The sequence below is a fragment of the Podarcis filfolensis genome (genome assembly GCF_964270895.1).
Source record: "Podarcis filfolensis genome assembly, chromosome: 2".
Classification (NCBI taxonomy): Eukaryota; Metazoa; Chordata; class Lepidosauria; order Squamata; family Lacertidae; genus Podarcis; species Podarcis filfolensis.
In genome coordinates this window covers 42,467,063-42,493,660 of record NC_139605.1, presented here as the reverse complement: position 1 = coordinate 42,493,660, position 26,598 = coordinate 42,467,063, and the positions used below count along the sequence as shown (strand labels likewise).

The window sequence follows — 26,598 nt, the reverse complement described above, 5'->3', positions numbered from 1 at the left end:
ATCTGTTGTTTCAAGCACCTGAATACTCTTAGCCCCCTTCTGCTTCCACTTTCTAACACCGTATAATTCATAGGTAATTTGCTCTGTACTCTTCCTTGCTACCACAAACAGACAAGCAGCAATAAAGCATCAGCATCTCTTCTCATTACTCATCAGCATTGCTCTATGGCAAGGTTCTCTGTATTCTACTAACATAGCTTAAGATGTGCTGCTTACCTGTAACAGTAGATCTTCAGGTGATCACTGGAGTAGGCACACATACAGGTTTTGTGCCTTTCCAGAGCTAATTTCAGATCTATAGCACTAAAGCTGCTGCTGCTGCTACCACCGCGGGAGCAATAGAAGGCGATACATTTCTTGAGGCTGATCCACTGCCCCTGTGGAACCTGCCACCTGAGACAGTCGCCTCACCTTGCCTCATGAATGGGCCAGCCCTGCTATTACTGCATCAATAGTATTACAGCTAGAAACCTTTTAAGTGGAGATCTTTACCAGAACAATTAACTTGTACCGGAACTACTGACTTTATTTTTAAATAGAGAATTGTTTTTATTTTTGCATTTTTATATATGGAATTATTTTTAAAGGTTTTTACACTTTTCTTATTATATGGTTGCAGTGGGACTTAACACATTTAACAATTAATAAATTGGTACATTAAAGATTAAAACTTACCTGAAGTCACAACACCTCTAGGATTCCGAAATAGAAACAATGCCTGCAGAACGTGAGGCTTTCTGTTGTCTGAATTAAGAAAAAAAAGGCACACCGTAAAGTAATGAAGCTGCTAATTAAAAGAAACAAATCTGAATTGCTGAAGAAGAAACAAGTTGCATACCATATGGGGAAGCCATTTGATAAGAAGAAAGCAGCAAGAGATATCCCCTGTCTATAAGTGGTTTTACAATAACCTGAAAAAAGAAATTTACACAATTCACACAACATAAAAATGATGCCCCTAATTCTAGATGATGCATATTAAATTTGGAACACCCACTCTTGCATCCACGTCCAGCTTGAAGGCTTCCCACAGGCATCTCTTCAGCCATGTGGAAACAGGATGCTGAACTAGATGGGCCATTGGCCTGATCCAACAAGCTCTTCTTAAATTCTTAAAGTGTGGAGCAAGACAGCAGGCACTTGTCTGCTCATGATGTATTTTCATAAAATATGAACTGACCAAATCATTCTCAGAACCTCTCTCAGTGGAATAACTATGCACATAGTAAAGTTATGAAAAGATGCTCTACTCACTAGTTTGTCTGTCTCTAGCTTTTGAAGTAAACCTTCCAAATTACTTCCTGTTCTAGTCTTTTCCACAACTTCATACAGACTGCAATACATTCCATTCCTGTACTCTGAAAATGTAAAAAGAAAAGCATCTATTAGTCCCTTCTGCCAAGAGACAAAGCAAGCAAATATCTGTCTGTATTGGCTTGGATTTTTAGTAACACAAGCAGAAGCTACCGTGTATAATCTGACTTATTTTTTTATGCTGAAAAAGCCCCCCTCGGCTTATACTTGAGTGAGGGTCCCACCCAAGTGAGTGGCAGAGGCTGTTGTCGGCGGAGGAGGAACGAGCAGCCAGCCCGAAAGCAGCCCTTTCAGGCTGCTTGTTCTTCCTCCGCCGCTGCCGCCACCAGCCTTTGCCTCTCGGCAGCACCCTAGGTAGGCAGAGGGATGGGAGGGGCTGGGGGGGAGAGAAGCCCCCTCTGCCGTGTGCGCATATGCGCGCACACAAACGCACTCAGGCCCACCAGGAAGTTTGTGGTGTGGTGGACTGGCTTATACTCGAGTCAATACGTTTTCCCAGTTTTTTGTGGTAAAATGAGGTGCCTCAGCTTATATTCGGGTCAGCTTATACTCAAGTCTATACGGTATTTGGAATTCAGATCCCCTCCTTCCTTTGCACTCCCCAAAATAACTCTCAACTGGTAAGGTGATCCTTCTGAAGAGCATAGGACTGCTGTAGATTAAGCCAATTGCCCAAGTTAAACAAAACTACATTGTATGAACTCTGTATGTTTGCACAAGGCAGCCCTGCATGATATGGGGGCAATCCCCTCCCAGTAACCCCCCCACATTGTTTAGGAGGATCCCAGACTGCTCAGAGAGGGTTGGAGGGGATCATATGGGGGGTGGGATGGCAAAGTCCTCTTGCATGTTATCTTCCTTCTGCTTGAACTACATAGGATCCAAGCCATTATATATTATTTAAGCATACATATCCAAACTGGTTTTCTATTTTAAAATAGTTCACAAAAGACGTAACAACGAGTAACAAAAACAACAGATAACTATAAAGTTTACTCCAAAATAAAGTTTTTTCTCATGTACATTTAAAAAAAAATCAGTAAAAGTAGAGCATACAAAACCACAAACCACTAAAATTATTTGTTAGGAAAAAGTTTCACCTGCAATCAAAATAAAAGAAATGTTGGTGTCATTCTCAAGCTGTTCAGAGATGGCATTCTATATTCAATGCATCACTCACAAGAGGGCATTCTATAAACAAGAGGTCCTACTCCCAGACACCATTAACGCAATCTCTACTATGTAGAGATTGTGGCATAGATACCTAGAAGAGGGTCTCTGGATACTAATATGAAGGCCTGGGGGGAAAGCTAGAAAAAAATTGGGGCAGGGACACTTTCTCCCATCCCCCCAAAAAAAAACCCTTCTTGTTTTTTTGCCAAAGGAAACCCTGGAAACATTGGGGAAGTTTGGATGATGAAATATTTTCTTTTAGAATGATTGTTAAACACCTTATTTAAGTCTTCATATATTTACACCCCCAAAATGATTTCTAAAAGCTATGTTAACAGGAAGATTTTTCTGTAGGGCCATGTATAGTATGTATAGTAGCAAATCTTCACAATTCGTATACAATGAGGGCAAGCATGTCCTGTTGTACACTAAGTAAAACTCTCAGATAGAATAAGAAGATGCATTTCTGACTCTTGGCGGGCACTGCCACTGTTACAAGAGAAGGAAGAAGAATTCAGTGCCTTATTTGCTTGTGGGCTTCCTCTTGTTGGCATATTTGGTAGATTTGTTTCTATGCTTTTGACTAAGCCTCAAAGGACTTAAGAGAAAGTACAGTTTTTAGAAGTCCATAATAAATATGATGAAGTAAAAACGCCTCACAAAATTGTGGCAAGACCCCCTAAAGAAAGCATACAGGTATATCACTGTGCCTTATATATATTGTTGTGCCTCACTTTACCTTATTGTGCCTCAAGTGCCTAATTCTAAAAAGCCAAATGCTGTGCCTTTCTTTTAGCCTTATTGCTGTGTTAGCAGAAACATATATGCATTTAGCTGCGTTTGCAGTTTGCAAGGAAGACATCCATCATAGTCATGAGATGGTCTGAGACGGTCATCATAACCCAATGTTCAGTGAAACAGCATGTCCAAGTTGGGTGCTTTCCACATAGGACACAGGATGTCTGATAACAGGAGGGGTTTTGGGGGGCTTTGTCTGCCAAATGGGGATTTTTGCTTTGCTTGCTGATAACAGTATATGAGTAATTACTAATATAATGAGCAATTATATGGAAAGCAGAAGTAATCTTTATATGGACATAGGAGGATATAGGAAGGGTGGTGTCCAAACTTATTGGTTTAATTTTGCTGCAGTTTATGAATATGTAATGTCTAAAGCTATCTGGAAAAAGGTATATAAGCCCAGAGCACAAATGATCGGGGTCCAGTCCTTGGAAGAGAACTCCACTGGACCTATTGCTGTCAGCAATAAATTTTACTTTCTACTTCTCCAATTGCTGCGTCTGTGGTCTTTGGTCACACAATGAGCAGGTATCTAGGTAACCTTCGCAACAAAATGAGACTAATTAAATTTCATGTAGTATTCATGGAGACTTTGTTTCTTCTCCACACACACCCTCTTTTTTTCTGCTTTTTTTTACAGAAATGAGTGCTGTATGTCTGCTTCACACTGTGGAAGGCTGGAGAACACATAATCATTCTTAGAATACATAAAAAAGGTAAAGGTACCCCTGCCCGTACGGGCCAGTCGTGTCCACCTCTAGGGTTGCGCGCTCATCTCGCTTAAGAGGCCGGGAGCCAGCGCTGTCCGAAGACACCTCCGGGTCACGTGGCCAGCATGACAAGGCTGCACTTGCGAGCCAGCACCAGCGCAGCACACGGAAACGCCGTTTACCTTCCCGCTATAAAGCGGTACCTATTTATCTACTTGCACTTAGGGGTGCTTTCGAACTGCTAGGTGGGCAGGAGCTGGGACCGAAAGACGGGAGCTCACCCCGCCGCGGGGATTCGAACCGCCGACCATATGATCAGCAAGTCCTAGGCACTGAGGTTTTACCCACAGCGCCACCCGCGTCTTAGAATACATATTCACTGTTTTACTATAATGATGGTTTCTTCTGGTTTTACTGGTTTCTGCCTACTGCTCATAAACTGGCAAAATGAAACAAGTAAGTTCCTTACACTTCATCTGTTTGTAACTCCATTTACAATTAAAAAGCAAATTCAGCTTATAATTGTCTGAACGAGCTGTACTTTTAATATACCAAACTATACTGAATGCAAACCAAGTTATACGAAGCACATTTTATGTTCCTAAAGTAACAACAAAGTAACCTTTGATCTATGAAGGGAACTAAGAAAAGAGTTGGTGTTAAATATGTTCAGATGGTGTTATGTATATTCAAGCCAGTGTACTCAAATCAACAGTCTGCCTGCTGTATTCTGAGCTACTTAAAATTTATGAACCATCTTCAAAGGCAGCGCTACAAGCAACACACTGCAGTAATCTAACCTGGATGTTACAAAAGCGCTGGTAACTGCTTACAAGTAAAGGTTGGATCCAACAAAAAACAAAGCTGTGTACAAGTGTAACCTAATCAAAAGTGAGCAAGACACAACTTTACACATCCACTTAACCACCCACTAACAGTATATCCCATCTTGTCTAGATTGAGTTTCAGTATTAGCCCTCATCTACTCCATTAGACCCAAGGCACCAATTCAGCACTTCCACTATCTTTGTGGATTTTGATGCTGAGGAGAAATAGAACAGGGTGTCACAAGGATACTAATGGCAACTGGCTGCGAACAACCTCTGTCAGCAGATTCACAAAGACATTAAACAGCATGAAGATCATCTCCACCATCATTATCCAAAATATATATGGCAGGAAGGAGCAGAACCAGCTCAAAATGGTGCCTCCCACCGACATTCCAGATGGACAATCCAAAAGCATGATTCAGAAGCATACTGTGACTGATGGTACTGAAGGAGCAAAAACCAAGAAATCCAGAATAACCAACAAGTCATACTCTCCTGTAGCTGTCACTTTGGTACCAGGGTGACCAAGGCAGTTTCAATGACAAAACTGGTCCTGTATCCAGATTCAAAGAGGTCTTAGATACTCCATTTCATCCAATAATCCCAAGATATTTGCTCCCAAAAGAGAGATTTGTGACCAGTCATAGTCAACTTGGGCTAAAGCAGATTCTTAAGGAGTGCCTGCACAGCTGCATCCTCTAGGCAGATTTGACACAATGAGGCATGAATTATCTTCTGAACTGACCCAATCATCCATCAGAAGTTATCAACTGCAACAGGCATTGGTTGAGCAGAAACATGGCGGGCCTTATCCCATCAAAAACATTGGCAATATCTGCTTGGATGAATTTCAGGTACTGCAGCCTAAGATGCGGACAGACTTAGACTCTTACTTTCATTACTTCTACAGCAGCTGTGGCATTCAACCCTCAAGTTGGATCAGATGTGAATGATAGCTCAGTCAGTAGAGCATGGGACTCTTAATGTCAGGATTGTAGGTTCTAGCCCCACATTGGGCAAAGGATTCCTGCATTGCAAGGGGGTGGACTAGATGAATCTTGTGGTCCCTTCCAACCCTACAATTGTATGATTCTATGAATACCAGCCAAGTGATTAGTAAATGCAACAGTGAGCTGTTAAGGGTTCTCTGATCTTCCTGCAAGTCCATAGAGAGACTCAGTACTACTTGAAATGGTTCTCTTGGACAATACTGTGTTGATGCAGTAGTGATGGTAATGTATTGCATCTTTGCCACCATCAATGCCACGGAGTGAACTCTAAAATGAGCTCTAGCCTTTGTTCAGTTGGGTGTATTCGCCACTTGTTTTCTAACAATCTACCCTACTGCTTTATCACCCTATGTTTGCCAGTGACTTGAGCAACAAAAAGAATGCAGAAAGGCATCCATTAGGGACAATACTTATCTGGATAAATAATGTTTTCCTTTAATTAGAAGAGACTTTACCTTCCCTTTCTCCTGAATATATTTCTTTCTGCAACACACGTGGAAAGACGTGCTTTAAGTGTTCAATGTTCATAACCATGTCAACATCGAGCTTTTCAGGTCTAAAGATGAAAGAATAAAGAAATCTGAGGGTTTTTTTATCTCAGCAGCAATTGGTCACATTTTTAGCTAAGGTTATAATTCTTACATCATTTTTTGAAGTAGTGTTGGAAGTGTGCATACAAACACACTTTCTAGCAACAAAAAATCTGGTCACATCATGCATAGAACTGAAGTGTTCCCAGACCTTCAAGATCTGACATAATCTAGGCTAATAAATGTGGATTTCAGGTCTGTGTTTCAAAGTTTAATACTTACAGTTTGCAGGGAAGCAAAGGACGCATTTCTGATTTCAAAGCAGCATGGCATACAAGCGTCCCTCTGTTTAAAAGCTGCCCTTTCCATAAGGTGTAGCTTGCTTTATCTATGTGAAAAAAGAATAATGTACTTTGTAATACTTCTTATAAAAATGGTGCTTTGAAGATATGAATTAAAATGGGATTCATTTATACCCAAAAACTTGTATTAGGAGATGGCTTTGCAGACATGATCAGAGAAGTTAAATTTTCTTGAGTAAGTTTCTTTTTAGATGTGGCAGAAGGATTTTCAAGTGTCCCTTCTCCGAAGTAATGATATGAAAAGTTAAAAGTGTCATTGGTAACATGAAGAAATTGACAGCTCAGCCTTGCATTTAATAACTCATCTGGTAACCATAAGCAACCTAGAATTTCATCCCAGCAAGCATGTGGGCAGGAAGGAGAAGTGTTTCTATGCTTGCCACAGAGGAGAGAAAGCTCCTTCCTCCAGGCTAGTATGGAAATTCAGGAAAGTACCCTTCTACTGGCCTTCTACCAAACGGGCTGGCAGAGGAGGAACACAGCTGAGGGGCTTATACAGAAAGGCTTCCTTTCCTCCGTGGCTTATATAGAAACTCAGAACTTTTGTAGACTTATTTACAAAGCTGGAAAAGTAATGGACTTCAAGAAGAGAAATCACTATTTCTGCATGTGACAACTCCCAGTCTAATACGGAATTTTATAGGTTCCCCTAAAATACCACAGCGGATTCCAGAAGTGATGAACATTATATAGTCAAATCACACTGCTTGGGTGTCAGTGGATGAAAATAATGAAGATGAGAAATGTTATTTACCATAAAGTTCCAATCCATTAGATGAGAGTATACCCCATCAAAGAGTATCAGTTTGGCTCTACTCCCATATGCCAAAGAGCAAGAAAACGTTTTTTAAAAATGACCGTAGCATCAGTAGCATGCAGCAAAGAGCATGGTGGCTGAGAACGACCTAATTGCTTAAAGGGGGGGTGAATAGTAAAGTGAACAAAATAAAGATTGATGACAAGGTCATCCCCCTTTCCTTGCTATCTAATCCAAGCTCATGCCATGGTGTATGTAGGTTTAACTACTCTCCTTCCACTTAATGGAATGGCATCCAAGGTGCTTAAGAACAGTAGCTTTCCTGATTGGATTCTCTTTGTGGGAGAAGCCTAAGAGGATTTTCTACCTAAAGGCAGCTTTTCTTGAAGATGTCAACCTTCTTGTACTTTGTAAAAATATCCTTCAATGTTCATATGTCCAACATGTGCTATCTTTCACTGCTGCTGCCACAGTAGACTGGTCCAACCATGGTTTGGTTGACAGGACTGTTCCTCAGAATTCCCTTGCATGCTGCAATTCACTTCCTGGTTCATTGTAACTGTAGCTTGCCATGACATCTGAATTGAGCAGTTCATATACACCACAAATCAGAACTGTACACCATAGCTTAACCACTGTGACTCTTCTCAGAACTTTAGGATGCAGAATGAGCTTTATATTCTTCCCAGAGATGGACTTTCATCAGAACTTCATGCACTAAATCACATACACAGCTGTCAAGGTACTTAGTTCTGAGGTATTTGGGTCTCCATCCAGCTTACATTTCTTTCTTTTTGGACTCCTGTTTATGAGCTGTTACTGACTGACAATGAGGCTCCCACTCAAAACAGACCGACATTCATTATGAGGAGAGCCTTTTTTGAACCTGCAGTGGTCTGTCCTCCAAAGAGATGCTGCTAGATCCAAACACTTCTGGGCTGTTCTGACCTTCAATAAGGTCCTAAAATGGAAGAACCCACTGGAGTGGCCTGGAATGCTTTCAGACTCCGGTCATCAGGTACAAAGGAGGAACACGTATTCTGCTTCATTCATATTCTTCATTCTTGCTCATTGCAAGGCATTTTGCTCTTCTTGATCAATCCTGCTTCCACTGGAGGACCAAACAATTAGGACACTGAATGGAAAACAGACCTACATTTCAGGTCATAGTAATCTCACTACACCATAAATGGACACCTAAATTCCTCCTGACGGCATGCGCTGCCAAGGCTTAGGCGTCTAGCTACACGGGGTGGTATTCAACTACCGTGTCTTGTCAGTGCAAGGGTTTCCGCTTGTATCCCTGTGCACATCCCACACACTCTCCAAATCTGCTTCAGATGGTTGGGGCAACCCCTAGATCAGGTTTAGGGAGAAGGCAGAAGGCAGGGGGAACATTCCATTGCACAATACATCTTTGCATTGACAGAACAAGAGACTTAGTGCTTTGTTGGATTCCACCCTTGGTTTCTCATGAGTTAGCTAGCAATGCTGCTTTGAGCACTCATGTTTTGAGCATCTTGCAACTCCTAGAAAGCCCAGAATATACCACTTTGCCCATAGGATAAAAGACCTGGAAAACAGTGAATGCTGAAAATGCTCTTAGTTCCCATATCAAGGCCAATAAAGAAACAAATCCTTTGGAACGGATGGCTCAGTAGTCAAGTGCTTAACAGGGGCCCTTTGACACCACCCAAGTACCGCCTGAAAGCAAAGGAACTCTAAAATACAGACCAAATGTAAACTGACATGGGCTCTGTTTTCTCATTTTCATCAAATTCAGGTGAGGTGGATGCTTTCCTAAAGGAGCCACTGAGATTAGAGCTACACTGGATGAATAATAAAAAAAAACTAAACCCAATCCAGGTAGAACACAATAAATGCTAGTAGAGGACTCAGTGGATCAGTTAGCCTGAGAAACACTAATATTTGAAAAGGATCACATACTTAGGAGCAGATTTGTAAGCCGTGAGTGTTCCTAGACCCATTAACATTGCTCCTAGATTCTCAGGTTGAAGATGGGGCTAGAAGGAAATTCTAAGAATGTCAGTTGGTCCAGCTTTGTCACTACAAGAAGCATGAATGCTTTTGGTGAGCTCCAAAGTAACCTACAGCTACAATCTCTATTATGGACTGATGAAGAAGACTGGAAATGCAGCTGGTAGAGAATACTACTCAACTGTTAACAGGTATGTGTAGGTAAGAACACATTACACCAAGTCTAGACACATCTGCATTGCTTACACTTTGTTTCCAAGCTTAATTTTAGGTCCCAGATTTTTTAGTTAAAGCCCTATACAAATCTAGGTCCCAGGGATCTCAGGGACTACTTTCTGCTCAAGCTCCCCAGAGCCTTAAAATCTACCCAAAAGGCCCTGCTACAGTTTCCTTCCTTTAGATAGACAGGATTGTCATCTACCAGGGCCTGGCAATTGCCCAGGAGTTGTGGAATGTATATATATGATCTTTCCTTATTTTCATTCACAGACAGGTGGAGACACTATTATGTCAGGCATTTTGAGATTAGTAGAGACTTCTTACCGTTTTTAAACTGTTTTATTCAATTGTATTATTTGTTTTTATTTGTATTTTCACATTATTGTGAACTGCCTGTTTAAGCAACAGCAAAAACTAAGTGCATTTACTCAATAGAGAAAATCCACTCCAAAGATCCACTCCTTTAGGAGTAAGGTAATAATTTACTATATCTGCTAAGATATTTTGGTGGGGGGGGGTAGGGAAAGGCCATTAAACTGGAAGCTCTCATAATACCACAAAGCATGTGATGCATGTTAAAATTCCAGCAAGTGACCAACACTTTAAATTAAAAGCATATTAGCTAATGCAGTATGTGCCACTGAGGGTTAAGGGCTAAGCTATAAGTAGTGACTGGAAAATATTATTCCTAGAAGGTGATCAATAGGACAAGTGCAGCATTTGGGAGCTGAACTGGCAGCACATGAGATTATTCTTGGTTGGGCTGTATAAGATCCAAAAGCTACTTAGGCAACCATACTGCAAAGGATGGAGTCTTAAAAGAACAGAAGGAAGGGGCCTTTTGGAGGAACTCCAAGTCTCCAGAAGTTAGAATCCATTAGTAGACAAAAGCTGGAGGAGGCAAGCTACTTTGAGCATTTCAGACTTCATGAAATAACAGAAATATAAAGTACAGCTACCCTTGAGGGCAGACCAGCCTAATATACCAGCTCTCTTTTAGGAATTAATTTAAAGCAGTAATTGGGAATCTCAGACCCAATTCCATTTCAGCAAGATGTATAGTAATGCTGTTGCAGAACACCTCTATAAAGGTATAGCTGAAGATATCACCTATAAAAGCACATGTGGAATAGTCAATATGATCTACTTTCTTGATCTACTATCTGCAGTTATTAGTATAAGGATACAGCTACAAGCTATGTGGTAAGAAGATTTTTATTCTATTTACCGCATAAGAATTACACACCTCAAAAAGGCACCCACCCCAAAAAGAGAGACTTCTACCAAGCAGGCTGGTGGAGGCAGAATGGAACACTTCCTTCTCTGCTCACCATGCATTTGTCAAGGAAGAGACTTTCCTCCATGGCTAACACAAAAATCCAACTGGTCAACAGAAGAGAAATGGAACAATCTAGCTCTCCTCCATCACCATGCTCACTTGCCTCCATGGAATTCCTGGTCACCTATGACTATCAGGTAAGTTGTTAAATACAAGGCTGAATTAGGTAGAAGTTATTGATACTAAAAGGAAGACAGTCGTTCATTTCATGAAGACACTGTTTTGATTTTTAGTTTTCCATTACCCTAACAATACTCTATGTCAGTTTGCTACTCAACATTTTCTTGTTTCACCATTTCTAACCTTATAATATTAGAAAAAAACCACAAATGAGAACATTTTACAAATTATTTACATATATAAACACACAGCTGAGTTATGCAAATAAGCAAATTCATGCAGATAACTTAATCTGCATAAATTATTCTAATTTATTTAGCAAATAATTTCATTTTTTTCAAAGCTGGGCATGTAACAGCCATGTTTGCACATAACCACAAAGTCAGGTTTCTGGCTTATTGTGATGCATAGCATTAGTGAGACATATTCTGCTGCCCACTACCCAACTGCTGCTGCTTCACTTCTCCCCTGGTGCAAGCAAGATACAAACCGGGAAGCTTTGATTCCCCATTACATGCAAACAAGGTATTGTAATGTGCTGCTCCTTATCAAGACACAGGAACAAGTCAAACTTCATTGTTGTGGCTTGTTAGGGAGAAATTCACCAGGATCCCGTGTTCAGACTTAAGTGGAAGACAAGGCTTTCTGGCTTATTTATTCCACTTATTCCAAGAGAGAAGCTAAGCGGGAGCAATGGATACTCTTATATAGCTTGTTCACACTAAACTACTATAAAGCCAGAAACCTTGATGCTCAAGGTGTTACTTGTGGTCAACCCATGTGCTTTGAATTAGCCTCAAAGCACCACATCTTCTAGCACATATAGGGACTTATATAAATCAAGACAGTTCTATTTAATAATTGAATTCTTACCAGTGCTTTTATCCACATTAGAAATCTTTGTTCTACAAGCAAAATACACACAGTTAAAATCAAAAAGCAGAAGTAGTGCTTTCCCTCACATGTAGTTTCCACCTTTATGTTCTTGAACATAGAACAGCCATGGGCCAAATACTTCTTTATCTACATTTTCTCTCTCTATGGCTTTTAAAGCTAAGTAACCTTGGAGAAGGCATAAATGTAGACAATTTACATATCTGTTGCAGAATATAGGATTCTTGACAGTGCAATGTTACCCAGCTTGGGAGTCTCAGTTCCTCAGAACTGCAAAGCCACCATAGGGCAGAAATGCCCTGAAAGGATCCCGTGAGACCTTTTACCTGATACTACTGGCCTGCACAAGATAACACATCAATACACCAGCAGTTTCAAAATATTAGATTGGTTCCTAGTAGACTGATCTTGATTAAAAGAAAGTTACACCACAAATTGATCCAAGGTCCCAACAGAAAACATGCTTCTGGTATTTTCAGGTCCTCTGGCAAGTGTGGCAAGCAACAAGCTTTCCTACCAACTTTTAAGCTGTGGAGGTGCTTCAAAGTACAACTGCTGGTATGATCCCCTCCACAAGTCCAAAGTTGGGAGGAAAGTGGGGAGCAATTGGCTGCTATGTGGCCAAGGCATCTGGAAAATCTCGATCAGGGCCAAACCAGCAAACTCCCCCTTTCCTGCTTCAGGACAATAAAGGACAGTAGGGGCTTCCTGGTTGCTGCTTCATGGCATCACTTTGAGCCCGGCTTCTTGACAATTACTGAAGCCAGCACACTTCCCACTGTCCTCTTGCAGACAAAGTAGGTGGGGAAGACTTCTTCACCTGGGTCACTTTGCAGAGCATCAGATGAAGTTGCAACGCTCTCTGCCTTTCAAACAGGTAACAGGGTGATTTCTTTGCTTTTGGGTGGAGGCGGTACCATCAAGTTGGTAGGAAGAACCTGGCAACTTATGTTTGGCTAGCAAGGCTCCAAAAACTGGAGACCCCTAGATTTCCCCTACATTTATGTCATTATAAGCCTACTAGCATTTGCTGCCCAGTTATTTTTATGTAGTAGTTGTCACAATTCATAAGCCACACTTCAACTCGTATTCCATTTGTAACCTCAACGACAGTGCTACATTCTCATCACAACACAATTTTTAAAATAGCCAGTCACCTGGTTGCTATCGCAAGTAGCTACTCCAGTCAAAGCAGTTTAACAGTTCCTTAATATTTCACCAACTGCTTCTGACATTGAAGCCTTCTAACAATTTATCAGAACTACAGCAAAGAGAACAAATCCTAATATATGGAAACTGTGTAAAACATCAATTAAGAATATGTAGAGTCCACTGGACTTAGGCTGAAATAGAGGGCCTTGGCCAAATCTGCCCAGCGTTAAACGGTAATTTATAATATTGTGATCTCTCTCATAGGGATGTTGGCAAAACACACTAATACTTTACAGTTTGAATCATAGACTTAGGTACTGCAGCTCACATAACTTGCCGTTTTCTAAGCCAAATAGACCCCACCAAGTTCTCAAAAAAACCTTCCAGAGGATACCAAGATTGGGATTGTCAGCCGCCTGACAAAGTACAGCACATGGCCACTCAGCTTTGCTTCACTTGGAGCAACAGTGGATAAACCAATTCAAACCAAAGGTCACGTTGACCAATGTCCAATCTCTTGGTGGTTGCATGCCAAAATGTGGGAGGCCAAAGTGTGAAAGTGGGAATGGTGAGGACTGCAGTTCTCAAGGAGTCACAAATAGTTTTAGACTGGTTAGTGTTCTAGAAGCTTATGTTCTATTTTTTTCCACTCTCTGGTCTGCTACACTTTATGAAAATTACTTTTCAAGGAGTGTTTTAACTTGCTGGAATCTTGATGTTTGTTTTGCTTAACCCAACACACATTATTATTTACTTTCTTCCTTAAAAAGAAATGGCTTCCATTATTTTTGCAGTAAAAGCTGTGCTCTCACCACTGTTAAGTGGGGACAAAATCTGTACCTCCATGACATAAAGTTCATCGGCATCTAAGCCAAGTCATCTCAGCAATAATGAACTGCAGTCCCTTTATACTTTCTCACAGAAGTGAATGAGATGCATGGACTTGCTGGTGGCAGGGCAATTGTGAAGGAGTCCCTGGGGCTATTCTGTTTCCAGAGGCATACAGAATTCATTACTATGAAGCAGCGTTTCAGTGCTTAAAGCCAAGCATGACCAAGAGGCATACTAACACGTGAAATTGTCTAGAAACTTTATTTTACCTGTAACACACATTACACGAAATAAGCAAGCAAGTACTATTCTTATGTAACAGATTAGACACCAAGGCCAATATCTGAACCTAGGCACGCGCATGTGCCACACTAGAAATCTCAAAAGGAACAAGATTGCTGCAGCCTCATGTTACATATAATATACTCAAGTGATTACTGAAATGCAAATTATTTGAAGCCCATTTACCAAAAAAAGCAAATTCACTTACAAATTGAAATATGATGATCAAACTGTTAAAAATGAAATATGTGTCTACAGAATAGACATTATGGATAAAAGGGTGTTAAAAAATATAGACCAGACCAATCACAAGCTAACATCCCATCGTATCTGCAAGAGACCAGCTCTGGTTTTTCCTCTCCCTGCCATGTTTCTACTCAGGCTGATCACTGTAAGAACTAACAGGTAACTTTTAGAACTGGTGCCTGACTTGGCTTGTTTTTCTCTTCCCTTTTATCTGTTCTCCTTTTGTGTCATGTATTTTAGGTTGTAAGCCTGAGAACAAGGACTATTTTACTATCAAGCTCTTTACAGCTGACAAGCAGGATAAAAATACTACACTTTTTTTAAAAAAAAACCATTTGTACAGCTTGAGTAAGACACTACCATTTCCAATTCTTCATCAAAAGCTGCAACCATGTATCAAGACCAGCAAGTAGTAACAAACCGAAAATGTTTACACTTTTAAGCATTAAAGACTTTCACATTAGATACTACTTTTTAAGAAATGTGTGAAAACCCTTCTTACCTTGCTTGTGGCAAATACTTTAGTACCTTTTCATCACTGTGAGAAAATGATACAACAGCATATGGACACACATGCCTTGGTCTTGGTCTTGGTCTGATCTCATCAAAGTAATATTCATAGAAATAATACTGGAAACAAATTCAAAAGAAACTCAAGTTTGCATATTACTAATGCTAGGAGATGCTTCCTGAATTTATTTTATAGTAGATTTCAAACTCTTCATTTGAACTTTGTAATTAAACTAGTATAACGCTAGTAATGCTGAAACTTATTAGCACCATGAACAAATTATTATAGTTGTGATTAAAACTCAACTTTCAAGACAAATCTCTACAAAACAAATTCAAAATGTTAGACAGCATTCGACCTGTAACAGCCTGTATACTGGAAAGGATTATACTGGAGTTGTTTCATAAGAACTACAAATCTGACAGCAAGAACATAAATATTTGTATGCAGCTATGTTCGTACAACTGTCATTCTCTTACCTGTGTGAGCTCATATGCTCTGTAACGTAGGAAGGAACGGATTTTGTCTGCATTCTTTAAAACATGGCATTCATGCTTTGGTGTAGGGTCTAATCCACTTTTAACAGTTGAGTCAACTGATTTCACTGCTAGGTTACTGTATACTGCCTTCATTTTTCCCTAAAAGAGTCAGAAAAATCCCCATCAGGAAAGTATAATGCACACAGCAAACATAAGAAGTCATACCATTTTATATTCAATGAATTCACATATAAAGCAGCCAAATATTTATTGTTCACTCACTCCAGCTACTCTAAATGTTGGCAGTCTTTTGAAATATATGCAATTGCCATTAACTCCATCAACAAACCTGACAAACTTTTCAGTTCTGAAAATGACTTTTGCAACTGTTAGCAAATTTTAAAATTTTAAATACTGCAACATAAGGAGTAGCTCTGATTGATTCAGAAAAATGCTCTATTTGAAGTGCTTCATGTCAGGAAATTGCTGTATTAAGAAACATATTATTACATTTTATTTATTTCGTAAGATTTTTTCACTTGCCCACACCATAAGATCCCAGAGCAGGATACAGGAATAGAAAATACAAACATAAGCACAAATAAAATGATTACAATTATAAAATACATCCTTGGGAATGATTTAAGAAAAGGGCATACAACGTTAATGAACTGTGAGTGAATTGAAAAACAGCTTAAACTTACTTTTATTACTTTAAAAATAATAATATCACCCACTGCTTTAGCCTCCAGAGGATTGGCTTGCAATAAATCAGCATACCTAGAAAGATATACACCTGGAGAATGTGAAGAGAACAAATGTCAAGGTAAGGTTCAACATTTATGGTGTTTCCTAGTGATGCACAAGAGAATGCCTATTACTATAAAATGTATTTTCCAGATCTTATTTTAACTTTCCATTAAACTACTGAAACCATTTCTATATGAAAGGACAAAACTAATGCACATCAAACAGACGTGCAAATATTTAACCATCTCTGACGATATATAACCTTAAAAAAGATTGAGAATTCTGTGTGGTCTACTGTTACAGCAAACACAAGGATAACCAAAAAGTAATCTTTATATTTTAGAAGCCCAACAAGAGTTTTAAAATTATATCTTCCTATATACATAGAAATGTAATGTTGTTGTCATGTTGCCAAAAGGTGGCCACACCAGCTCTAGCATAACGAACAGCAGCCAGGTGAGAGAGGAAGTAGCCTTGCGAAGTACCTGCCCCCCTTCTTTAAAAGAGATTGGGGCAACCTCTAGGGGTGATAGACAAGGGGGAGGTCTAAGGATTTTACAATCCATAGCTGTAAAAGAAAAAAATAATGAAACAAAGTTGTACATCTTAAAAATTAAAATAATATTGGTTATTATAGGTTTTTCAGAAGGTGCAGACTTGTTTTAATTTTGGGATATTTGAATTTGAAGTTATGAAAATTGGCTATCAGGAATAAAAGAAAAGAATTTACAGTCAGTAGAACATTAAATGCTGACATGTAAGGAAATAAGACCTAGCAAGAAAAATATTCCAAAAAATTAAAAATTGAGTGTTATATACAAATATGAGTACATAAAATTAGGCTTAAATTATTTTAAAAATAATTATTCATTTCAGAAATATTTAAAATATTAGACATTTTAAAATGGTCTTGTTTCATTAATTTTTTCTATTACAGCTATGGATTGTAGGAAAGTTGCACAAAATGGCTGCCCAGTAAAACGTAAAATTTTCGTTACAAGGAATAAAAAAACCATAAATTTCATTCTTTGTCGAGAAAGAGCATGTCTTTGCAATAATTTTCAACATCAAAAACATTTGTTTACATCATGACCACACGCTGTAAATTCAGGTTTTCTAAACCTAGTTTTTCCACCAAAAAAAAATTATTAAAAAATTTAGGCATTTATAAAGTCTTTTGAGTGCTGGTGTATTTTTTTCTGAAATCCTCATCATTTTATTGAGTTCTGTGTAAAATTTCAAAGAGATCTGATCATTGGTTATGGAGAGAAAAAACAAAATGTACACAAGGGCATCATGTGCCGAGGGTCTCAAGAGGGACAGACAACGCAGATTTAATGAAACTTTGAAGTGCTATAAAATTAAAACCGTTTGAGATAGAGGGGGAAAAATTAAGGGGGTTTCTTTCAACCATAAGGGAAGGGTGTACAGCAAGTTTCATCAAAATCTGAGATAGTGGGTGACAAAACTCTCGTTTTTTGCGTTGATTCGATGTGGAATGACCCTTATATTTATATTGAGATACTGGCTCAATCAAGCGCTGTCCCCACTCATCAAAGCAGGAAACTATTTTTGCCCATTCCTTCAGGCCACTGTACTTCCTGAAGGGCTGGAGGACACTCCAAAACAGTGTGCGAGAGTGCAGCATAGTTGTTGGGAGTTGAAGCTGGATTTCACATACTGGTTAGAAATTATGGGTGCATTCAACATAGAGCTAAGTAAGGTAAGTGTGTACAGATTGAGGTCTGCTTGAATCAAAACTTTCCCCTCTTCTCCTCATGCGCCCCTTCACCCTGTTCTAGGGATTCTCCTCATACTCAAGAACAGATTTAGAGGGTACAAGGAGCATGTGGGACGAAAGTTTTGTTGCACAGGTAGATCTCATTCCTTGTAAACAGTTGAATCCTGACCCATGAATCAACACTCATCTGAATCTCTCTACTATTCTTTAAGGCATAAATTCCATGAAAACAAAAAATGCTATTTACCTAGGGAAGGGTTGCCAAGAACTGTTATCTTGGAATGGCCCACCTGCAAGCCATTTTCACATATGTTTTGCACCTAAAAATAAGCATTTAGTTAGCAATATTAGAGCACAGACTTGGCAATAAATATCAACAATATTGTTCAAACTTCAGTTAAATGCTAATCTTACACTGTGCATTTTGATGGTGATGCTTCTGACACTGGTTAGATAAGCTTGTGCAATGGCACATAATGTTCACAAACATTCCAAATGCTCAGTGTTTCACTGTTTGCTGACAAACTCTTGAATGTGAAGTGCATAACAAACAGCCCTCATGCTGCTCTAAGATAGGAGTGGGATTTGTCTTGCATAGAATCCCTCACCCTAGATCCAAACTTGGACATGGAGAGGGGAGCAGAGGATTGTTCCTGATCTCATGCTGTATTTCAAAGGGCAGTAAAGCGGTAAGACTCAAACTCTAGGAACCACATTTTTGGACTCTGATGACAGCAGGCAGATCTTTAACATACTAAAACAACAGACGTTGTTAATAACAACACAGTTTTAAAAGTGGTATCCAGGTCAATTTAATTAGTAGCCAACAGTATAGTTTCCACAGCAAAAAACTGTTGTATAATTAAAATATTTAGAAGAAAAAGCAGACAACTTTAAACTATATATAATTATACCTCTTTAATTATATATTTATACCTCCACCCACTATTTATAACATACACATAGTTCCAAAATGTTATCTACATAATTACCTGACAATTATAGTATCAAAGCACTAAAGTTTAATATAAATCCCACATCATAGAAGAATATTAAATAAATACATCTTTAAAAATTTTAGTGTTAACATTGTTAGAAAAATATCATATTATTCTCCACAGTGGAACATTTCTATATTTGTCAATGTCATTTTAAAAATTCATAAAATCACTAGAGCCAACTATTTCAGAAACACTCTTATATTTTGTTAGCCTTCTCTTCCTTGTACAAATTTTTTTGAGTTTAATCATTTCTGCAACCTTCCATATCTTTTCCAGCCATTCTTGCCACAGGTGGAGAACTAGTCATCTAAATTTCTGTGCCATCAATACTCATGATGTTATTAACAAGCTTCGCTCTATTTTTTGTCCTACCAAAATTGTCATAAGATGGAAATGAACATTTTGATGAATCAATCAAGATATTTACAATCATTATACACCTTTAGGCGCCAGGCAAAAATGTTCCTCTTTAACCATGCCTTTGGTTGACTGAATCCAATGGCCTTTTAAAATATGTTCGGGAAGGGAGGATTATGGGGTCATTTTTGTTTTAGTTTTTATTATTTTTGTTTTTAATATTGTGATTCTATCTTGTGGACTACTCAGAAACCTGCAGGTATAGGGTGGTATACCAATGTAATAAATAATAGCAATAACAATAATTTCACTCTCTCTATATGTAAACACACACACAGAAAAGCATACACACCACTTTACTTGGAAGGACTTTATCATTCAATCGTTCCACCAAATATCATACTATCATCTTTTGCTCTAAAGTATTAATCTTAACTATCCATATTCCACCCTCTCTAAAATGGTAATTTCCACTGCATAATCATCATTTAATTCATAGCCAAGCACAGCTTTCAAATACTCAGGTTTAGCGTACTCACTCTGCACAGCACACTAGTCAACTATTTCTAGTAGCATTTTCCTACTATGAAGTAAACCAAAAATAACCTTCTACCATACTGTTCAATTGGTTGTACAGTCAATTGCTGGGAGACAATCAGCAGTATGACCTCTCAAGGGTAATCAATCTAGAACCTAAATCTAGGCAGTCCATTATGTGCATTTCACAATTCAACAGAAGCATAATAGCGTCAGCTGGAAGGTTTCCCCCACAAAATATGGGTTGTATCCAAGTAAGTCTCCCTGTCAGACTATGGAATTTCCCCTTCTTTTCCTCCCACTGCACACAGCCTCAGTCCTGTTCTGGGGATTCTCCAAACCCTCCAAAACATATCCTTGCCAGGAGACAGGGCACATGCAGGGAGAGAAAAGAGGAGAAGTTCCATTGAGCAAGCAGACATCCTTGCATTATTAGGACAGTTGCACACTCTGTCTCCTTCAGCATCATTATGCTTCATAGTTATTTTAAAGAAATAAAAATTCTTACCATGTCACGGTCAACCTTTAGAAATGCAAATGTTTCCTCTAGCTCTTTTTCCGATCTGCCATCCTGCTTCAATTCTCTTCGTTTCTCTATGAACTTTCAAAAGACAAAATTCTAATAGCAACAGAAACTAGCATACATTATAATTTAATGACTTTGTAAGATCTATGATTTCAAAAATCTGAATTCTACAGAAAGGTAAACAAATTAACCAGAAAAGTCAAAATGTGAACTAAATACTGAATGCAGTTTATATATAAATTGTTTATTTATACATGGTAGAATGACAAGAGGCTGTGCAAAATACAGTAGGCAACCACAGATGTAACAGACATAAGGTTCACAAGTGTAAAGAAAACAGCTTGGATCCAAAGACTGGATGAGCACAAAGCCACTCATGCAACAGTTATATATTCTAATATAAATTTGTACGTTTTATCAATGTAAACTGCTTTGAAACTCTTTTAAAAGTCAAAAGGCAGGATCATAAATAAATTAAATATGTCTCACCCCTTCTTGTCCCTCCCTCCCACAAAAGCTTCTTTGCAACTTAACTGAGTTTTGTTCATATTAATACGAACACGTTTTTGTGTACTTCAGGTACTATTTCATGTATGAATATTTGGTACTCACCTCTTTTTCCAACAGTTCACTATGAACCAAACTGGCTTTTTTGTAGGTGAAATTGTCCTTTGAATGGTTTTCCATATATGATGAATGCAAAATGTTCACAATCTCTTGAAATTCACGAGATCCTGCTGTTACTGGCTGAAAAAGAGCTACAGAGAAAGAAAACAAGTATCTCAAAATCTGTGTGTCTTGCTATTAAATCCTGTGTGTCTTGCAATTAAATGCTACTGTGTTACTGCAGGCAATCCTCATTTTGCAAGGGGGTTCTGTTCCAGATCAATGCATGTGTCAGCAAAGCACGCATAAGCCCTCTCAGACCCACCCCTTTTCATGACATCTTTATGATGTTTTGGGACTACTTCCAGATTTGGCACCATGCACATGTGTGCGATTGCGTGTCATTCGGACACACTCAAACCAGGAGTTGACTGTAGTTCATTTTATGAAACCATGCACAGCTAAGAGTGGAGAATTCTCTGTCAGAGAGTCTTTAAAGGTACAGAAAAGCATTAGAGCATAGAACAGAGATAAAATCAAATAAATTCCTTTTCCTTTTCCACAGGATAAAGCTGCAAATTTAATAAGAAATTTTAGTTGCTCAATTTCTTTAGAAGTTCCATTTTTCCAGGTCTAAATGGGTAGTTTGTATTACCTACAGCTTTTCTTGAAAGACCACTTACAGAATACTTAACATTTCGTAGGTAGAATGCATTAACTATAGTAGAAGTTTCACATTCAGTGATAAACCTCTAGCATGAAAAACCTCTACCCAATTTTCAGCATTTGCCTCCTTTTCCAGTACCCCTCCATACTCCAATCCACATTATTCTTCCAAGGGATGGGGAGGAAAAGATTGAAAGCTGAGAACTTATAAATTAAGGATCTTTTAGTCTTCCAACCATTATTTCTTAAGGAAATTTAGAACAGAGTGTGAAGATACCTGAATTAAAGGCACACATTTTTTTGCTCAGGGGTCTCTATTCCAGATGTTTTGCGACTACAATTCCCATCATCCCTGACCACTGGTCCTTGTTAGCTAGTGTTGATGGGAGTTGCAGTCCCAAAACATCTGGAGGGCCGAGCTTGCCTATGCCTGCTCTGTTCTTTGAGCAGCAATTTCAGCTAATGAGAAAATGCAGCTTTCCCCTGATTATGGCTTTGCATGCATGTTCAAAGGTAGGGAATCAATGTTGTGTAGGAGTGCTAAAAGTCCATCACCCTTGATGAGTTATTTTCACCCTGTTTTCTTCCAGTGAATACTTCACTTCTTCACTCTTCAACTGTCCCTCCACTCGCTCTTTCATGTTGCCACATACCTGACAATCAACCCTCTTTACCTTCAGAGAAAGAAAGTGGCACAACTCTGTATTGTATGTTTGTTTTTGCCTACAGCCTGTACTTAATAAGCAGAGAACATAACCATGAGTCCCAGTTTGAATGGTCTACTAAACCAAACTTTGGCTTAACTGAGTGTGGTGGAGCAATAAGAAGGATGTGGAGGAGAAAAGTGCCACATGATTATTATTTGGGGGGCGGGGAGTGCAGGATTGCTGAACAGGGAAATGACAAAAATGGCTTTCTTGACAATTCCGTTAGCAGAAGCCTTACCACAGTTTGGATGCCTTGTTGGCTGCAACTCATTAGGAACTTGTAGCAGAAAGTGATGTGCTGGCTTTTATTTAAAACTGGAGTCATTTTTTTAAAAAAAATATTTTTCAATCTTCACTGAAACTGACTCCTTACAAAGGGAAGACAGGCACAATAGCAATGTAATGGAGCTCAGTGACTTTTTATATGGTTTTGCTCTATATGAATGCAGAAAATAATGTGCCGTATGAACCAGAAAGACAACACACAGACCAGGAATTACAGACCAGGTCTCAAGAAATGCAGACTACAACCAAGCAGAAAGAATAGGACCTGAATGGCAAATATAGAATTCTCCTGGATTCCATCAGGACTCTCCTACTTTTCAGTTCACCTATATTTTATGCAAGAACCTTGCTTGTTATATTCCAGTCGGCCATATGAACCGTATTAGTACGTAAGAAGCTTCCTTATACCAAGTCAAGCTCTTTGTTCATCTAGCCCAATATCATCTGCTATTGACTAGCAGAACTGCTGTGCCTCAAAGCTACCTGACCCCCCCCCACCCAAAATACAACAACCTGTAAATTGAACCTGGAACTTTCTGCATACAAAGCAAAGTGCTCCATCATTGTGCTAAGAGACAAATAGACTTCTGTTTCAGTAGTTTCTATACTGAGACCAAGAGTTTTACTTCATCTGTAAGGTATGATAATACTATTCAAACCTTTATATTTCCTTCACAGAAAGACAGTATTGTTAAGCTAGTTCCCAAACCTAGAACAAAATAGAATTCCAAACAATTGCTGCAACCTCTTGACAAATCCTTCCTGCACATAGAATACTGCTAGAAGCGTATTAATAATTTAATTTCCTTAAAGTAGACAGCATAGAAGTGCTACAAGAGTTCCAAACTCAAAAGGGGGGGGGGAATAGTTTTAAGTGCCAAGTCCTGGAAGATCTCAACCTCAGATTTGACCAAGAAATTTGAGATAGCACTTCTGAAAGAGTGGTCAATATATGAAACTTGGTAAAGGGTAATTATGTTAAAATGGTCTAATGTGTCAACTTTCAGATTAAGAAGGCCCTCATATTTCAACTCTTTCATGGTCTGCTCTGGTTCATTCCTCGAGGGGGGGAGATCTCTTTCAATTAGTGGTAAGAAGGTCTCCATGGAATTATGACTCGCCACAAATAATCTTGGGAAAAGGCTAATTACATAATCCTTCTATTAGTTCCTTCATTGCTTTGCTCTTTTTGAGTTAAATGTTTTCTACAATTCTCTGGACAGTATGGTTCCCACGATATCATATTCCACCTCTTGTTTATTAAGCCTATGCTGCTGTCTAAGACGACACCCAGAGCAGGAATTTCTTCTATTTTTCAGGTTAAATTAAGATTTTAAAATTCTATCTTTATTAAGTTTGTGGAACACCTTGGCTTCCAGTAGGTATATCAATATTGTGTTCACACATGATCAGGACTGAAATAACTGCACCTTATACACAGTAACTATTCAGGTATCATGGACAGAAGAGCATAAGAGTGCTCAAGAGATCATTCAGAATTACTGGAGCAATGCAAAACAATCGGAATGATTTGCAAGAGGCTCCTTAAGAATTGTAACTGCACTAGGAAGTTCCAAAATGAGCAATAAATTCTTGAGTAAATTTAGACAGAATTTACCATTGTGAGGCATGGAGTCAGTGTAGGACCACGGAGGCCAAAGTTCAAATTTCCACTGAGCTATGAAGTTCACTAGGTGACCGTAGGCCATTCACTGTCTCAGCCAAACCTACTTCACAGGGTTGCTGTGAGGGTAAAATGTTGAGAAGAACCATATATACCACCTGCAACAGTGTGCAATGCAGTGCAAAGGGCACGTGAGTCCATCACACTCATGTTGCCATGTTAAAGCTATCTTTAGGAACCTAGTGGTTAATGTATCACTTCACATTCTATTAAAAATGTACTATGCAACAAAGGCCTGGAACCAGATACTTTGGCAGCAGTTGCATCTCTTCTAACTTAACATTTTTGGTTCACACTGTATCCTAGAAATGCTCATAAGAACATCGGACACTGTTCATTGTCTTGGGTCTATGTAGTATTCTTTTGATCACAAATTTAGACAAACCTAGGCCATGTGCCATCAAATAATTAGGAAAGTACTTCAACCTTCTAGGACGCTTGAGTCTTCTTCAACTGCAGACTATAGCTGTAACCTACAGGAAGGGGCCAAACCAACCTACCTTGACCTTCTTGTTACAAAATACCTTTTATGTTTGCATTGCTCAAGTTAAACTCTTCTTGAAGGATGGAAAGTGTGAAGTACACTAATGGCAGCCTCTTGAAAAAGATTAAAAGAATGAGAGCATTTTTGAAGGAAATGATCCAAAGGAGGTTCATTAACGAAAAGCTAGCTGAAGAGAAACAAGAAGGAAGCGTTTTTGCCACAAAGGGCAAACGTCAAGATGCTGCATATACAGAAGATCAGTCGAACCAAGGGGACTAGCGAAGCAGCAACAGCGCTACCTCGCCAGGGCACGAGATGCTGGCATCCGCTTCCCTCCTACAACGCGGGGGCTTTCATCAGGGGCGGAAAAAGATAACTTCGCCGAAGTAAGCGCCCCCCCCCCAGCCAGCCTACCCTGCAGGAGGGAAGATGCTCCTCTCTCCTCTGCTGCAGAGCGCGCAAAGTCGGCGAGCCATTTTCCCGCGTGCCCTTCCAGAGAACCATCTTCTCTGCGAGCTGGCGCGGATGATGCCCACACCCCCACCTTCGGCCAAAAAAAACCACCACACCCGTACCCAGCCTCTTCTAAAGCGGCCATCTCAAAACAAAACGAGTTGGGTTTTTTTGGGGGGGGAGGGTATTTGTTTTCCAAACGCCTCTCTCTCTCTCTCCCCACCCCCACCCTCCACCTTCGGAAGGGGAGAATAACGTTCTCTCATCCGTGCCAACCACCTTAAGCGCGGCTGCGAGAGGCTCCTCGCATTCAGCTGTGTCGCGAATGTGGCTACGTGGAGCGAGAAGCGGGAGAAGGGAGGAATTGGGGCTGGAGGGAGGGTTGGGGGCAGGAGGGATGCAATGTGAGGGAACCACCTTTCTTTTCTTTGCTCTTCCTGGGGATCTGAAAGTTTTTCTTAAGGGGCATGTTGTCTTCTGGGGCTCTGGGGAGCCCGTCGCTATACTGGGGCGGCTGCTCGGGGGCCTCGGGGCCGCTGCCCTTGCGGTGGTCCCCGCGCGGGGATCCCCTGCCCTCGCCGGCGGCCCCGAACGGCGCCTCCTCGTCGCTCCTGCTCCTCTCAGGGCGGCCGCCATTTTGTGTGGAGTTCTCCGCGTCGGCGGCTGCAGCTCGGTTCTCCCCGCCGGAGAGGCCGCTGCTGTTCTCCGCCCGCTGAGGCTGCTCTGGCACTCGCTCGCCGCCGCCGCCGCGGCCGCCCATGGCCGCGGCCTCCGCCATGAAGCCGCCCGCACCGCTACACCGCGCTGGCGATCTTTGTCCCGCCAATGAGCCGCCCCTTCCTCAAAGCCATGCACGACTCCGCCGCCACTGCCGCCGCCCCCTCCCATACAAAGCACGGACACTCCTCCTTCCTCTCTCCCTCCCCTTCGTTCTAACATGGCGGTGGGGCGTCAGGAAAGAGGAGGAGCTTGTTCCCCTTCACTTGCAGCCAACCGGTGCACAGCGCCGCCGCTTATAAATGCGCGAGGGCCCGCCCTTGGGCTTGCTGCGAAAATGGCCGAAGGGCCTCCAGGAGTGTGTTGAGATGGAGCCCTCAGGCGTCTTTCGAGGCGCCCTTGACTCAGCGTTACATTCTGTACGGTGCACAAGCAAAAACATGTATTCAGTTTCTTCCCTTTCCCTCCTCTTACCAGCCGGAATATGGTGGCCCGGCCTTCCTTGGTGAGGAAGAACGGCGCCTTT

At 40.2% G+C, this 26,598-nt stretch overlaps 1 protein-coding gene and 1 long non-coding RNA gene across 16 annotated transcripts in view; one reads left to right on the top strand and one right to left on the bottom strand.

Moving 5' to 3' along the window:
* TASOR (transcription activation suppressor) overlaps window positions 1-26,303 on the bottom strand; it is a 78,172-nt gene extending 51,869 nt beyond the window's left edge. For 12 of the 15 annotated variants that reach the window (XR_014545336.1, XR_014545337.1, XR_014545338.1 and 9 more), the window contains exons 1-13: window positions 25,773-26,303; window positions 21,083-21,228; window positions 20,453-20,545; window positions 18,297-18,369; window positions 16,263-16,354; window positions 15,559-15,717; window positions 15,071-15,198; window positions 12,037-12,068; window positions 6,651-6,756; window positions 6,294-6,394; window positions 1,255-1,358; window positions 839-911; window positions 676-744 (exon numbers count right to left, since the gene is read on the bottom strand). Coding sequence is in view for 8 of the 15 variants with exons in the window: in XM_083602904.1 (XP_083459030.1) it covers window positions 676-744; window positions 839-911; window positions 1,255-1,358; window positions 6,294-6,394; window positions 6,651-6,756; window positions 12,037-12,068; window positions 15,071-15,198; window positions 15,559-15,717; window positions 16,263-16,354; window positions 18,297-18,369; window positions 20,453-20,545; window positions 21,083-21,228; window positions 25,773-26,133 (1,537 nt within the window). In the remaining 7 variants the exon portion in view is untranslated. The remainder of the gene's footprint in view (window positions 1-675; window positions 745-838; window positions 912-1,254; window positions 1,359-6,293; window positions 6,395-6,650; window positions 6,757-12,036; window positions 12,069-15,070; window positions 15,199-15,558; window positions 15,718-16,262; window positions 16,355-18,296; window positions 18,370-20,452; window positions 20,546-21,082; window positions 21,229-25,772) is intronic. The other 3 variants (XM_083602899.1, XM_083602901.1, XM_083602902.1) reach the window with 1 other exon arrangement.
* Window positions 8,001-15,038, top strand: LOC310757670. Its single transcript, XR_014545389.1, has 2 exons — window positions 8,001-9,686; window positions 12,270-15,038. It is a non-coding gene; the product is annotated as an uncharacterized lncRNA (long non-coding RNA).
* Window positions 26,304-26,598: the final 295 nt, after the last annotated feature.